Raw genomic sequence first — 12,296 nt, 5'->3', positions numbered from 1 at the left:
CTCGATATAGAATACATAAAGTAGTTATACGATAACATTTCTCAATATAAAAAATCATTATTATAAAACTACTAATGTAAATGAATATATTTGACAAACCAAGCTAACTATGTTATTTATATAAAATTATGCTCCGTACAATTATATATATAACAGGAATATTATATTTGAATTACATATATATCCAAAAAAACTCTTTTAGCAGTATAAATATATATTAAAATTAAAAATCTACCAAATCCCTTGCTGAGAATTTTTAATTCTTTTATATTGCTCATTTTTACGTGTAGCAATTTGTTATATATATTCATCTACAACTATATAAGTCACTCTATCAATCACGAAATAACACTTTATAAAATAAATATTTTGTATAAAGAAAGTAGAAACTCTCTGAAACAATTACTCAAACAAACTTTTAATTTCTTCAATTCTTCTCTTTCTTCTTTCTTCTTGATCTGTGTCTATAACCTCTCCAATACTTCTTTTTTGATCCTGAATTCGAAGCATTTTTTCTTCAATGCTATCTTCAATGATAAATCTCAAGACTTTTACATTATTTATTTGCCCTATACGATGAATTCTATCAATAGCCTGATCCTCCATACTAGGTGACCACCAGGGATCCATCATAAATGCATATGATGCACATGTTAAATTTAATCCAACTCCCCCGGCTTTTAAGGATAATAGAAGTATCTTTTGCCTACTAAGATCTTTTTCTCGAAATTCCTTCAATATGTCGTTTCTCTCTTTTAAAGACAATCTTCCATCAAATTTATAAATTTTGGCTTTATCGATTGGAAACACTTCTTTCAATTGTCTTTCTAAAATATCAAGGTAAGAAGAAAATTGGGAAAAAACAATCACTTGTTCCCCAGATGATGAATCTTGTAACTGTTGTAAATTCTCAATAAGTGCGGCTAGTTTGGCTGGTTTATTTTCGGTATCATAAGATATGAAATCTAAAGTATCAGAATGTTCATTATAACTGGGCTTAAACATTGACTTCTGTGATATACTAAAACGACATATTGGACATCTTAATTCATTCTTCTTCTCTTGTTGATAATTGATATATTCTAAAAGACAATTTTCACAAAATGGATGTCCACATTCAGTTAACAATATTTTTGATACATCAACATCTTCATTTGTACATATGGAACATTCTTTTTCTACTAATGACTTAATATTTGAATATCTCTCTTTCAACTTGGCAACTATCAATCCTTTATTTGCTTTCTCTGATTCATTTTCTACATTCTTTTGAGTGTTATGCAGAAAACGTTTTATTTCATTATTAGGTGTTAATAGTTGTGTATTTTTCGAAATATCATCGTCATTATCATCCAATGTACCTAATAACTCAACATCACAACATATTTGCCTTAACCTTAAAATATGAACCAAAATTGTAGAATATTTTTTCAATAAGTCGCCACGAGCTAACCCTGTTTTAACAGAATTTTCTGCAATATCCAAAAAATAATTATATACAGTCTTTTGGGTTTTATTCAATTTTAATTTTTTAATGATAATCTCCTTTGGTGGCAGTTTAACTAATAATTCTCCATTAGCATCTTTCATTTGTTTAGTTCTTCGTAATAACACTGGCTCCATAATTGAATTGACAACATCAAAGGCTTGCTTGAATTCTTTCTCTTCAAAGGGGTTTGAGACAAAGGTCTTCCAATAATTTACATTACACCACGGTTCCAACTTCAAAAATTTCACCATACTAAATAAATCATCTAAACGATTAATAATAGGTGTACCTGTTAAAACCCATTTACATTTACTAGAAAGATCCATGACTGCCTTTGATGTTATCGTGCTCCTGTTTCTAATTGTATGACCTTCATCAATGATTATTCTATAAAACTCTAAAGAAAACAGCCCATTCGATGACAAAATGGCTTCATTGGTGTTTCTATTTTCTCTAAATAATTTGCTCCATTCATTTTGAACTATTCCATATGTTGTAAGTATCACGGTTGGTGGATTATTTGTCTTTGTTAGTAACTTTTTCAGGCTACTAACATTTCCGCCATAATATATATCTGCTCTTAAATTAGGATTATTATTGATGGACTCAAACTCTGAATGCCATTGATTAAGCAATGACATTGGAACCACAATCAATGTAGTTTTTGAAGCGTATGGTTTTTTTAGTTCGACTTTATTAACATCAGCGCTCTCTCTGTTATTAATGTCTGCAATGAATAACTCATTTTCCTCCATCTTTGAATCATGAGGACACATCAGTACTAACGATAATGCAGATATTGTTTTACCTAGACCCATTTCATCAGATAAGATGCCACCTTTTATCATTGTTTTTAATATGGGCTTTTCCAAGGAAAAGTCACCAGTATGCAGATTCGCATAGAAAAACAGTTCTGAATTAGGATTATCATTTGATTTTTCTTTCATTCTATTAACTGCCCATGATCTATCCTTTGGCCATTTAAATTGCTTCCACAATGGATTCATCATATTATTATCTACCTCCAAGTCATCCAAAGCGGCTGCTTTATTATATTCTTGCTCCCTTCGTAACATCCACGTTAAACCTTGCTTTTGATATGGCCTTAATGCCAATTTAAGCAAACCTGAAGGTGGTTCTGTTTCAGGTAAATTTTTTAAAAGCTCATATGATTGTGCTGAATTATAGAACCGTTGCAATTGGTTCAAACTCATTGTTTCTTCAGACTCATATCCCGAAGGGTTAGCTTCCTGATTCTCATATGTTTGTGATGTAAACTCTTCAAAACTCATCTCATCTTCTAAATCAATAATTTCATCGTCGCTTTTACCGTCTTTAACAGTATTATTATTATCTCGTGATTTGATCAGTTCTTCTTCATGGTTAGTTAATGGATTTAATCTTAATTTTTTGAATAATGTAATCAATGCTATTCTTCTAGATTTACTTTCAACATGTTCTTCTTTATCAGGAGTACTGGATTTAAAATTTTGGTTCAATAATTTTCTATAGTTGTTGCTGTGAAAATTAAAATTATAGGTTAAATCATCATTATCACAGCTTGTAGTTATATTCTGGGAACTTTGTGTGTGGGTGAACTCACTTTCATTTTCAAATAAGTTAGATGTCAAGTAACAATCAAGTTCAAAAACAAAGTTATCACCAATACTTAATCTTTTACTGTCACAGAATACTAAAATCGCTTCAAATATGACTTCGTTAGTTTCTAACAACGGATATAATATTCTTGCAACGTCTTCTGGAACTTTACCGATTTCACGATTCAATTGAGGATCATAAATTTTGACATAACTTGACATCATCTTTTTTTGTCTTCCTTTATTATCATACAGTTTCGATGTGGTGATTCCTGAATTTTGTTTAACCAATTTTAAGACGGTTCCATATTTCAGTTGTTTCGTGGTAGGTCGTGTGGCCATTGCAGTCACTTGTAAGGAACCAATAAATCTTTTCCAAGAAAAAGAAATTTTTAATCTTTTGTTAGTTTCTTGAAGCACAAGCTGCTTTCTTTTAAATGAGGATACCTGCAAGGGACTTGAGGGTATATTATGCAATATTTTACTTTTATTGGGACTAGATGTTTGATAATGTTCAAAATAATATGAAAGTGCTTTTTGTAATAAATCATCATTACCGCTATCTTTAAATATATCAAATAACTCAGATATTATACTTACTTTAATATTTGGAATAACTTCTAGAATAGAATGAGTAAATATTTCTATTGGAGATAATTGTTTCTCTTCGATTATTTCAATTTCATTATCATCATTATCGTCATCAGCATCATTTTGTATGTTATGTTCGTCGAGACTCAATTTGGGGTCTGTTGTTAATTTCTGAGAAGCTTTGACATTGTTCAATTCTGTTTGTTCTTGTACTGGATTGAATAGGAAAGATTTAGAATTATCAAAAGATGTATTAAATGATGTTGTTGTTTCTAAAGAGGATTCTAGTTCATCTTTAAAAAATCGTCTCTTTGTACTCATTTTACTATTAACTAACGTCTGTACAATATATATGCATATATATATTTATGTGTATAGAGAATAGAGAACAAAACAGCAGACACGTATCATTTGAAAATCTGAATATCTTTACATAGCAGTTCTAGTATTCAACCTCTGTCTATACCATGCCATCTATCAAATATTTCCACATTTGATCTATTTTCTTATTAATGAAACGCAAAACTCAGTCTTTTAAAAGTCGCGTCTCAAATTCTGCATAAAGAGGGGAAAAGAGAAAAAAAAAAAAAGAGAGAGGGAAAGAGAGGGAGAGAGAGGGAGAGAGAGGCAGATGATAATTTGTATTTGGTGATTAGAAAGAAACTCTAATAAAACTAGCTTTGGAATTATGTATTATTCATAAGAGATCCAAATCCACGCAAGCACTATCCACGCCATTTCTTCCGTTAAAACAACCACCTGCCCTCTCTTTCCTGCACTCAAACTTGCAACAGAGAGATCTTGTAATAAAAAAAAAAGACCAATTCATTTATACACAACCCTAAGGAAGATGCGATGCTTCTGGCGTCAACCCTAACATCGAAAATAATCACAATTCCATTTTCTTTGGCATTCAAAAATTGGCATCCTAGCTCAAGAACCCAGACACCGCGGATGTTTCAAACCCTAAAATATCACTTATAGCTGGGACCCGAATCTTTGGGTCTGCTGAACATAGTAACCAGGGCGAATCTTTCAGTCTTGAACGATGACCCACGCAGAAAAAATTTTTTTTTTTTTTTTTTTTTGGGTCATTCTCCTGTTCAATTTTTTTTTTATTTGAAGTACTTAAATATTAAAATAAGAAAGTTTAGACGAAAACGAGTTTTCATACTTGAGTATCAAGAGTCGTCTGCTATTTCCCCAAACGATTTCCATTCGCCAATTAACAGACTTTTGTTCTCAATAAGTGAAGACTCCACAACCAACTATTATCGATCAGCAATGGGTGCTTACAAGTATTTAGAAGAATTACACAGAAAGAAGCAATCTGATGTCCTAAGATTCTTACAAAGAGTCAGAGTCTGGGAATACAGACAAAAGAATGTCATCCACAGAGCTTCTAGACCATCTAGACCAGATAAGGCTAGAAGATTAGGTTACAAGGCTAAGCAAGGTTTCGTTATCTACAGAGTCAGAGTCAGAAGAGGTAACAGAAAGAGACCTGTTCCAAAGGGTGCCACCTACGGTAAGCCAACTAACCAAGGTGTTAACGAATTGAAGTACCAAAGATCTTTAAGAGCTACTGCTGAAGAAAGAGTTGGTCGTCGTGCTGCCAACTTAAGAGTCTTGAACTCTTACTGGATCAACCAAGATTCTACTTACAAATACTACGAAGTTATCTTAGTTGACCCACAACACAAAGCTATCAGAAGAGACCCAAGATACAACTGGATCTGTAACCCAGTCCACAAGCACCGTGAAAACAGAGGCTTAACAGCTACTGGTAAGAAATCTAGAGGTATCAACAAGGGTCACAAGTATCACAACACTCAAGCCGGTAGAAGAAAGACCTGGAAGAGACAAAACACCTTATCCTTATGGAGATACAGAAAATAAGCTGGTTGAATCAAAAGAAAAATCCATTTTTTTTGTTTCCAGCTTTAGTAGTTTCTTATTTCCTTTCCCCCCTTTTTCCATTTATTTCTATATTAAGTGTATCTAACTTTGTATTATATGTATATTTATACGTATATGTATGTACAATTTACATATAGACAACATTATGATATAGTTTTTATATTCTAGGTTAATCATTCTTTGCCAAATATTTTTACATTTCGAAGGAAGGTAGATGTGCTGTTGATGATTTTGAGAAATAAGTAGGGTAAAAGTTTTAGACTAATCTGGTACAGGCCTCTCTTGCTCAAAGTTCTATGTTTGTGTCTCTTCTCTTTTTTTACTTTTCTTTTCATTTTTCTTTTCTTTTTTTTTATAATAGTTTCTGTATTTTGTGTCATTTTAATTCTAATAAAGGGAGGGAAGCCAAAAAGTTCATAAAAAACTGAAAATTTAAAAGACAAACATATATAATACGTATATACAAACATTTTTATGGATAACTACTCAAAGGGTATTTAGCAAATTATCTTTGCTGTTTAGAAACATCACTTTTTACACAACCGAACTGACAGTTTGCTTTCAATTAATCTTCCAAATTCGTTTATTAATCCACTAACTCCTTTTTTTTTTACTTTCTTTTAAGACATCATACATATATACATCTATTTGCGATAATGTCTGGAGAAAAAACAGCAATTATATCAGTATATGACAAAACAGGACTATTAGATTTAGCAAAAGGTTTAGTTGATAATAATGTTAAAATCCTAGCTTCTGGGGGGACTGCACAATTAATTAGAGACTCTGGGTTCCCTGTATCTAATGTGTCTAGTATAACACACTCACCTGAAATGCTAGATGGTAAAGTCAAAACTTTACATCCTGCAATCCATGGTGGGATTCTAGCTAGAAATTTAGAAAGTGACGAAGATGATTTAAAACAACAACATATTGATAAACTGGATTTTGTAGTTTGTAATCTTTACCCATTTAAGGAAACTGTGTCAAAGATTGGTGTTACTATGAATGAAGCTGTCGAAGAAATAGACATAGGTGGTGTCACTTTGTTAAGAGCTGCCGCAAAGAATCATTCTAGAGTCACAGTTTTATCTGATCCAAAGGATTATGCTGCATTTATTGAAGAATTATCTAATTCAAAAAGTGGAGAAATTTCTGCCGATTTAAGAAATAGATTGGCTTTAAAGGCCTTCGAACACACAGCAGAATACGATGCCTGTATTGCAGATTTCTTTAGAAAACAGTTTGCAGAAGATAAAGCGCAACTACCTTTACGTTATGGTATAAATCCTCATCAGAAACCAGCACAAGCTTTTGTCAGTGAACATGAGCAATTACCATTTAAAGTGTTGAATGGTTCTCCAGGTTATATTAACTTACTAGACGCTTTAAATTCCTGGTCTTTAGTTAAGGAGTTATCAGCTTCATTGAATTTACCTGCTGCAGCTTCCTTTAAACATGTTTCGCCTGCTGGTGTTGCTGTGGGCTTCCCATTAACAGAAGTAGAAAAACAAGTCTATTTTGTCACTGATATTGATGATATATCACCTTTGGCTGCAGCATATGCTAGAGCAAGGGGTGCTGATAGAATGTCGTCATTTGGTGATTTTATTGCTTTATCAAATATTGTGGACATTCCAACAGCAAAAATGATCTCTTATGAAGTTTCTGATGGTGTTGTCGCACCAGGATTTGAGCCAGAGGCTTTAGAAATACTTAAAAAAAAGAAGAAAGGAAAATATTGTATCTTACAAATCGACCCAAACTATGTTCCAAACACTTTAGAAACAAGACAAGTCTATGGTGTCTATTTACAGCAGAGACGAAATGATGCTATTATAAACCAATCAACTTTTAGGGAAATTATATCACAAAATAAAAACCTAACTGATCAGGCTATCATTGATTTAACTGTAGCTACATTAGCTTTAAAATATACACAGTCAAATTCTATCTGTTATGCTAAGAATGGTATGGTTATTGGGCTAGGTGCTGGTCAACAATCTAGAATCCATTGTACTAGACTGGCGGGAGACAAAGCTGATAATTGGTGGTTACGACAACATCCACGTGTCTTAGGAATCAAATGGGCAAAAGGTATTAAAAGACCATCTAAATCAAATGCCATTGATTTGTTCGTCACTAATCAAATCCCTATTGACGACCCAGAAAAATCAGAATATGAAGCCAATTTTAAAGAAGTACCAAAACCATTAACTGAAGAAGAACGTAAGGAATGGTTATCTAAATTGAATAATGTATCATTATCATCAGATGCATTTTTCCCATTCCCCGATAATGTTTATAGGGCAGTTAAATCTGGTGTTAAATATATTGCAGCGCCAACTGGCTCAGTTAAGGATAGAGCTGTTATCAATGCTGCTGATTCCTTAGGATTAGTGTATGTGGAAAACCCAATACGTTTATTCCACCATTAAAATTACGTTATTATTATTACTACTATTATTTGTCATAGACACATCCATAAAAGGTACATCGGTTTTACTATAATTCCAAAGTCAATAACATATACATACACATACAAGTATATAATCATTAATTTAATAAAGGATAGCATGGTACTAAAACCATAACATTAAGTTGCTGAAAAAAACATAGCACTCATCACAATTTTATCCCTTTTACCAAAATCATACATCAAGAACAAGAAAAAACAATGGCAAATCTATACACATCCCTATAACTACACATTTGCAGAAATAAATTCGGTCCTATAACGTAGCATATATACATATATCAGCAAGAATACCTATAAAAAAACTAACATGTCAGCAGTATGGTTATACACAAATGATAATCGACCACTAGGATCACCTCATAATGTTTAGGAATATACTGCGGTAGAACGACAACAAAGATGATTGAACTCGATCAATATTCCACATATTCCCTCTTTCCAAAAACTGCGAACCTTCAAAAAAAAGAGGGTTCCCAATAGATAAAGAGAAAAGTAAAACGAAACAAAGAGAATTCTAAATCATGCATTCCACTTGATCTAAATTTTTAGGACATGACTTGTCAACGGGGCTACTTCTGTCTCATCCATATACTTCATGGCAACGATTATCTGATTTCAATAAATATAAACTTATTGATAGATTAAACACAAAACGACTCAAAACCCGACGTTTGACGACCGAGGAGAAGTTAAGATTTAATACACGGATCAAATTATCCCTTGAGACTCTGCCTCTCGAGCGTTGAATTGTTAAGAGAACAAATTTAAGAAAGTTAAGCAACATTAGCCAAGAATTGACTACAGGTTCTAGAAACGAATTCCTAGAAAGCCATAGAATTCTCCTCCCTTGTACGTTCAACTTAACACAAGCCTATAGTTACTTTACTTTTTCGAGCAAAAGGAGAGAAACTTGTTTCATTAAGTAAGAAACGACAGGAATGAAGGACAGAAAAACTCAAATGTCGATTCACTAAATAACTTCACTGCAGTTTATATATCATTGGCTTTTTTTTTTTTTTTTGGAAAATTTTTTCCCTTTGGCTAAGCAGAGAAAAAGAGAAACAAACCGAAAAAAAAAAAAGAAAATTAATATTGATTACCCTCATCTTGTCATAAAAAGTTTCAGGTTGTGGTCTAAAAAAAAAAATAAGATACTATAATCATAACAGTTACAAATATATGTACATACAGTGCAGTTACTAAACAAGGATTATTATACTGGGAATTGTTAAAAAGATATCTTCACAGGAAGGCGAAGAAGTAAATTTCTCTCATAAAAAAAGGTGAGTGTCAGTGGTATGTATATAAATCTATAAGTTTAAACAAAGTTTACCCTTGTATAGCCTTGCACATGTTTATCACAGGACATGCAACTCTTGATTGCTCTATGCCCTAGTTTTAATCGACATTCATCACATACAGTTAGACATTGGCAGGGCCAAAGTATAACGTTTCTTGGATTCAAACAACAAATTGGACAAACCAGTGGATCATCTATCTCGTCCATTTCACTTGTCTCATTTATCATACCTATTTCTTCAAAATCATTTAATATAATATCATCTAACTGAATTCTTTGTTCTGAGACGATTTCAGAAATTAACTCTTTACTCGATTCTTTAGCATACATAGATCTAGTCAATCTTTTATTTTCTATCAGTTGATGTCTTAGTAGAGACCACATGGATATCTGCCACAGTAATTCCTCATTAGTGTTCTTATAACAATATTGAGGATTAGAATTATCTTTAAACGATAACAATAGCTGCCATAATTCATCATGCAATGTTAGTGCTTCCTCGCTATCGACTTCTTGCGATAGTGCCCAACTTTCTGTATCATACAATTCATCATTTTTATCAGTGTTACTATATGAGTTATCTGGTGAATAATCTTCGGATGAATCAAAATCAGGTAGTAAAAACAATGAATCTTGTGGATTCGAACTGCGATTATCATTACTATTATCATTTTTAGTTCGCAAGAAAAATTTACTATAATTTTTGGCTGTTACTAATTTATTTAAATCTTTGATCTTTTTATTCCCATTCTTAGGCTCACTTTTATTTGATATAGACTTAGTATTTCTCTTATTATTACTATTTTTTTTACAAATAGATAGAATTAATGATGTTAAATTAGACAATAATAAACGTAGTCTAAATTGTTTCAATCTCTGGGCAATATTAAAAAGTGTCCATTGCACCAATATGATCAATGAAAGATATGCATTTTCCAAACTATAATGGGATGATAGACCTGTGTTTCTATTACCATTCTCATTTGTGTTCTCATCTGTATTATATTTCTTCCATAGAGGCGATACTTTATATTGGTTCAAATATCCACTGATCATATAAGAACCGGTATCAACGACACCACACACCCGGTTGCCATATATATCACAGCTACATGGGTTGATTGAACCATTTGTTGCATGAGAAGTAGCTAAACTCATAACAAATTCTTGGAAACTTTTATCTTCATAACTTTGATATTGGTTAATAAATAGGGACCAGATATCATTACCCTTATCATTGTTTGATAAATGGAAAAAATATAATAGTTGTGATACAATGCAATACAGTACGGGTGCTATTTTAGGGAAGAGACGGATTTTTGTCAATTGTGAGGCAAAACAGTCGTTATCATAAAAAAAGATGAAAAGAATGAATATATTTATAGATGAATCAATAGCTAGATGCCAGTTTCTTTTATCAAATAATTCTAAAAAATGAATTAATAATCTATTAAATAAAACATAAAACAAATCCAACCCAAATGGCATTAACTTAGAAGTGCAACTATTGTAATAATGTAAAGAATAAAAAATTGGAATTATTTCTAGGACAATATTAACATTGTCATTATTAAAATATGACATATTTGTCGTCACAGTATAGAATAATTCAATTAAATTAGAGAATAGTATGGATATAAAAAGACCAGTTAGAGTATTAGTATAATCATTAATAGTAAAAAATAATTGATATAACCAGTATAGTATAATTATTATAGGTAACAGATGAATAGAAATAATCCAAAGCTTTGAAATTTTTCTATTTTGAATAGTTGATCTAACACCAGCCAAAATTTTTATGATATTATGTACAAAATAGTAGATGAACCAAATCAACCAGAATTTATTCAATATAAAGAATCCTTTAATCCAGTCATTCAAATTAATTAAACCTTTGTAATCTATCATAATTTGTAAATCCATTTGTCTATATGTATATGAAGGAACATCAGTGCTTTGTCACTTTCTTTTCTTTATTCTCTGGTCCACCAGAAATATGGAAAAAAAGGAAGAGAAATACAGAAAAGATCAATAGAATAATTCATTATGGAACAAAAAAGATATCTTAAAGTGTGATATATTAATACCAGTTGTCCAGTTGTTGTTAACACATGACACGGTTAAGTAATTGTTTCCGTTATATTAATTGTGATTTTTTTTATGATCAAACTAAACTAGACAACCCTAGGGCTAAACCAAACCCTAAATAAAACCACACCATCATTCGTTCAAAATAATATTTGAACCTTGAAAGAGTCTTGCAAACATAAAAATGGGTTTTGCTATTTAATTTGCTTGTTGGTCTGGTGTTTTTTATTTTTATTTTTATTTTTTTTGTCTTAAGAAGGGGTTCATGTCGTTTTGTTGGAATGGCTAATTTAACAAATGAATCATTCGGCAGCCATTATGGCGTCGTCGAGTAAAACAGAGTCATCTTCCACCCACCCCTTCCCCTTCAGAGGGTTTTATAATATCGCGAAAAAAAATTTCTCTAATTCGACTCTTCTCTTTCCTTCTCTTCTTATTTCTTCTCCCTTCTTTTTCTTTTTTTTTTATTTTCTTTTTTCAAATGAGTTAGAGATTATTTATAACGTTATATACTCTTGAATTACCATCTATTGTCTCCGTCAGATTTACAAAGGTGTCTCCAATAGTAGACACACTCCTACACGTACAATGTACCCATATATACGTCTTTACTTTATTACAGATCGTTTTTAAAATAAATTACGCCTTCTTTGCGTCTCTTGTAGTGCATATGTATTTTACTCTAATCGATTTTTTCGTATTCTTCTTTCTTTCTTTTTTTTGTACTTTAATGCGTAGTTTCTCAAATTTAACCACTTGTCATTATAACATATAAGTAGTCAGTTGTATATTAGTACAGACTATACACGCAAAGAAACAATCTCATATTCA

At 31.7% G+C, this 12,296-nt stretch overlaps 4 protein-coding genes across 4 annotated transcripts; 2 read left to right on the top strand and 2 right to left on the bottom strand.

Moving 5' to 3' along the window:
• Positions 1–402: 402 nt before the first annotated feature.
• On the bottom strand, positions 403–3,999 carry RAD5 (DNA helicase RAD5; the record flags this gene model as incomplete). The annotated part of the gene is made up of 1 exon (XM_064857918.1): positions 403–3,999. The coding sequence occupies one exon, from the start codon at positions 3,997–3,999 to the stop codon at positions 403–405; it is 3,597 nt and encodes a 1,198-aa protein (XP_064715278.1).
• A 963-nt stretch (positions 4,000–4,962) lies between these two features.
• On the top strand, positions 4,963–5,577 carry RPL15A (60S ribosomal protein eL15 RPL15A; the record flags this gene model as incomplete). The annotated part of the gene is made up of 1 exon (XM_064857917.1): positions 4,963–5,577. One exon carries the CDS (start codon positions 4,963–4,965, stop codon positions 5,575–5,577), a length of 615 nt encoding a protein of 204 aa, XP_064715277.1.
• Positions 5,578–6,254: 677 nt separating this feature from the next.
• Positions 6,255–8,036, top strand: PWA37_001279 (uncharacterized protein; the record flags this gene model as incomplete). The annotated part of the gene is made up of 1 exon (XM_064857916.1): positions 6,255–8,036. The coding sequence occupies one exon, from the start codon at positions 6,255–6,257 to the stop codon at positions 8,034–8,036; it is 1,782 nt and encodes a 593-aa protein (XP_064715276.1).
• A 1,359-nt stretch (positions 8,037–9,395) lies between these two features.
• Positions 9,396–11,300, bottom strand: ASI3 (putative ubiquitin-protein ligase ASI3; the record flags this gene model as incomplete). Its single annotated transcript, XM_064857915.1, has 1 exon — positions 9,396–11,300. One exon carries the CDS (start codon positions 11,298–11,300, stop codon positions 9,396–9,398), a length of 1,905 nt encoding a protein of 634 aa, XP_064715275.1.
• Between the last annotated feature and the right edge of the window lie 996 nt (positions 11,301–12,296).

This window comes from Arxiozyma heterogenica (assembly GCF_036370985.1).
Source record: "Arxiozyma heterogenica strain weizmannii chromosome Unknown scaffold_16, whole genome shotgun sequence".
In the NCBI taxonomy this organism is placed as follows: Eukaryota; Fungi; Ascomycota; class Saccharomycetes; order Saccharomycetales; family Saccharomycetaceae; genus Arxiozyma; species Arxiozyma heterogenica.
The sequence above is the reverse complement of the archived record's forward strand: the minus strand, read 5'-3'. Positions and strand labels throughout refer to the sequence as shown.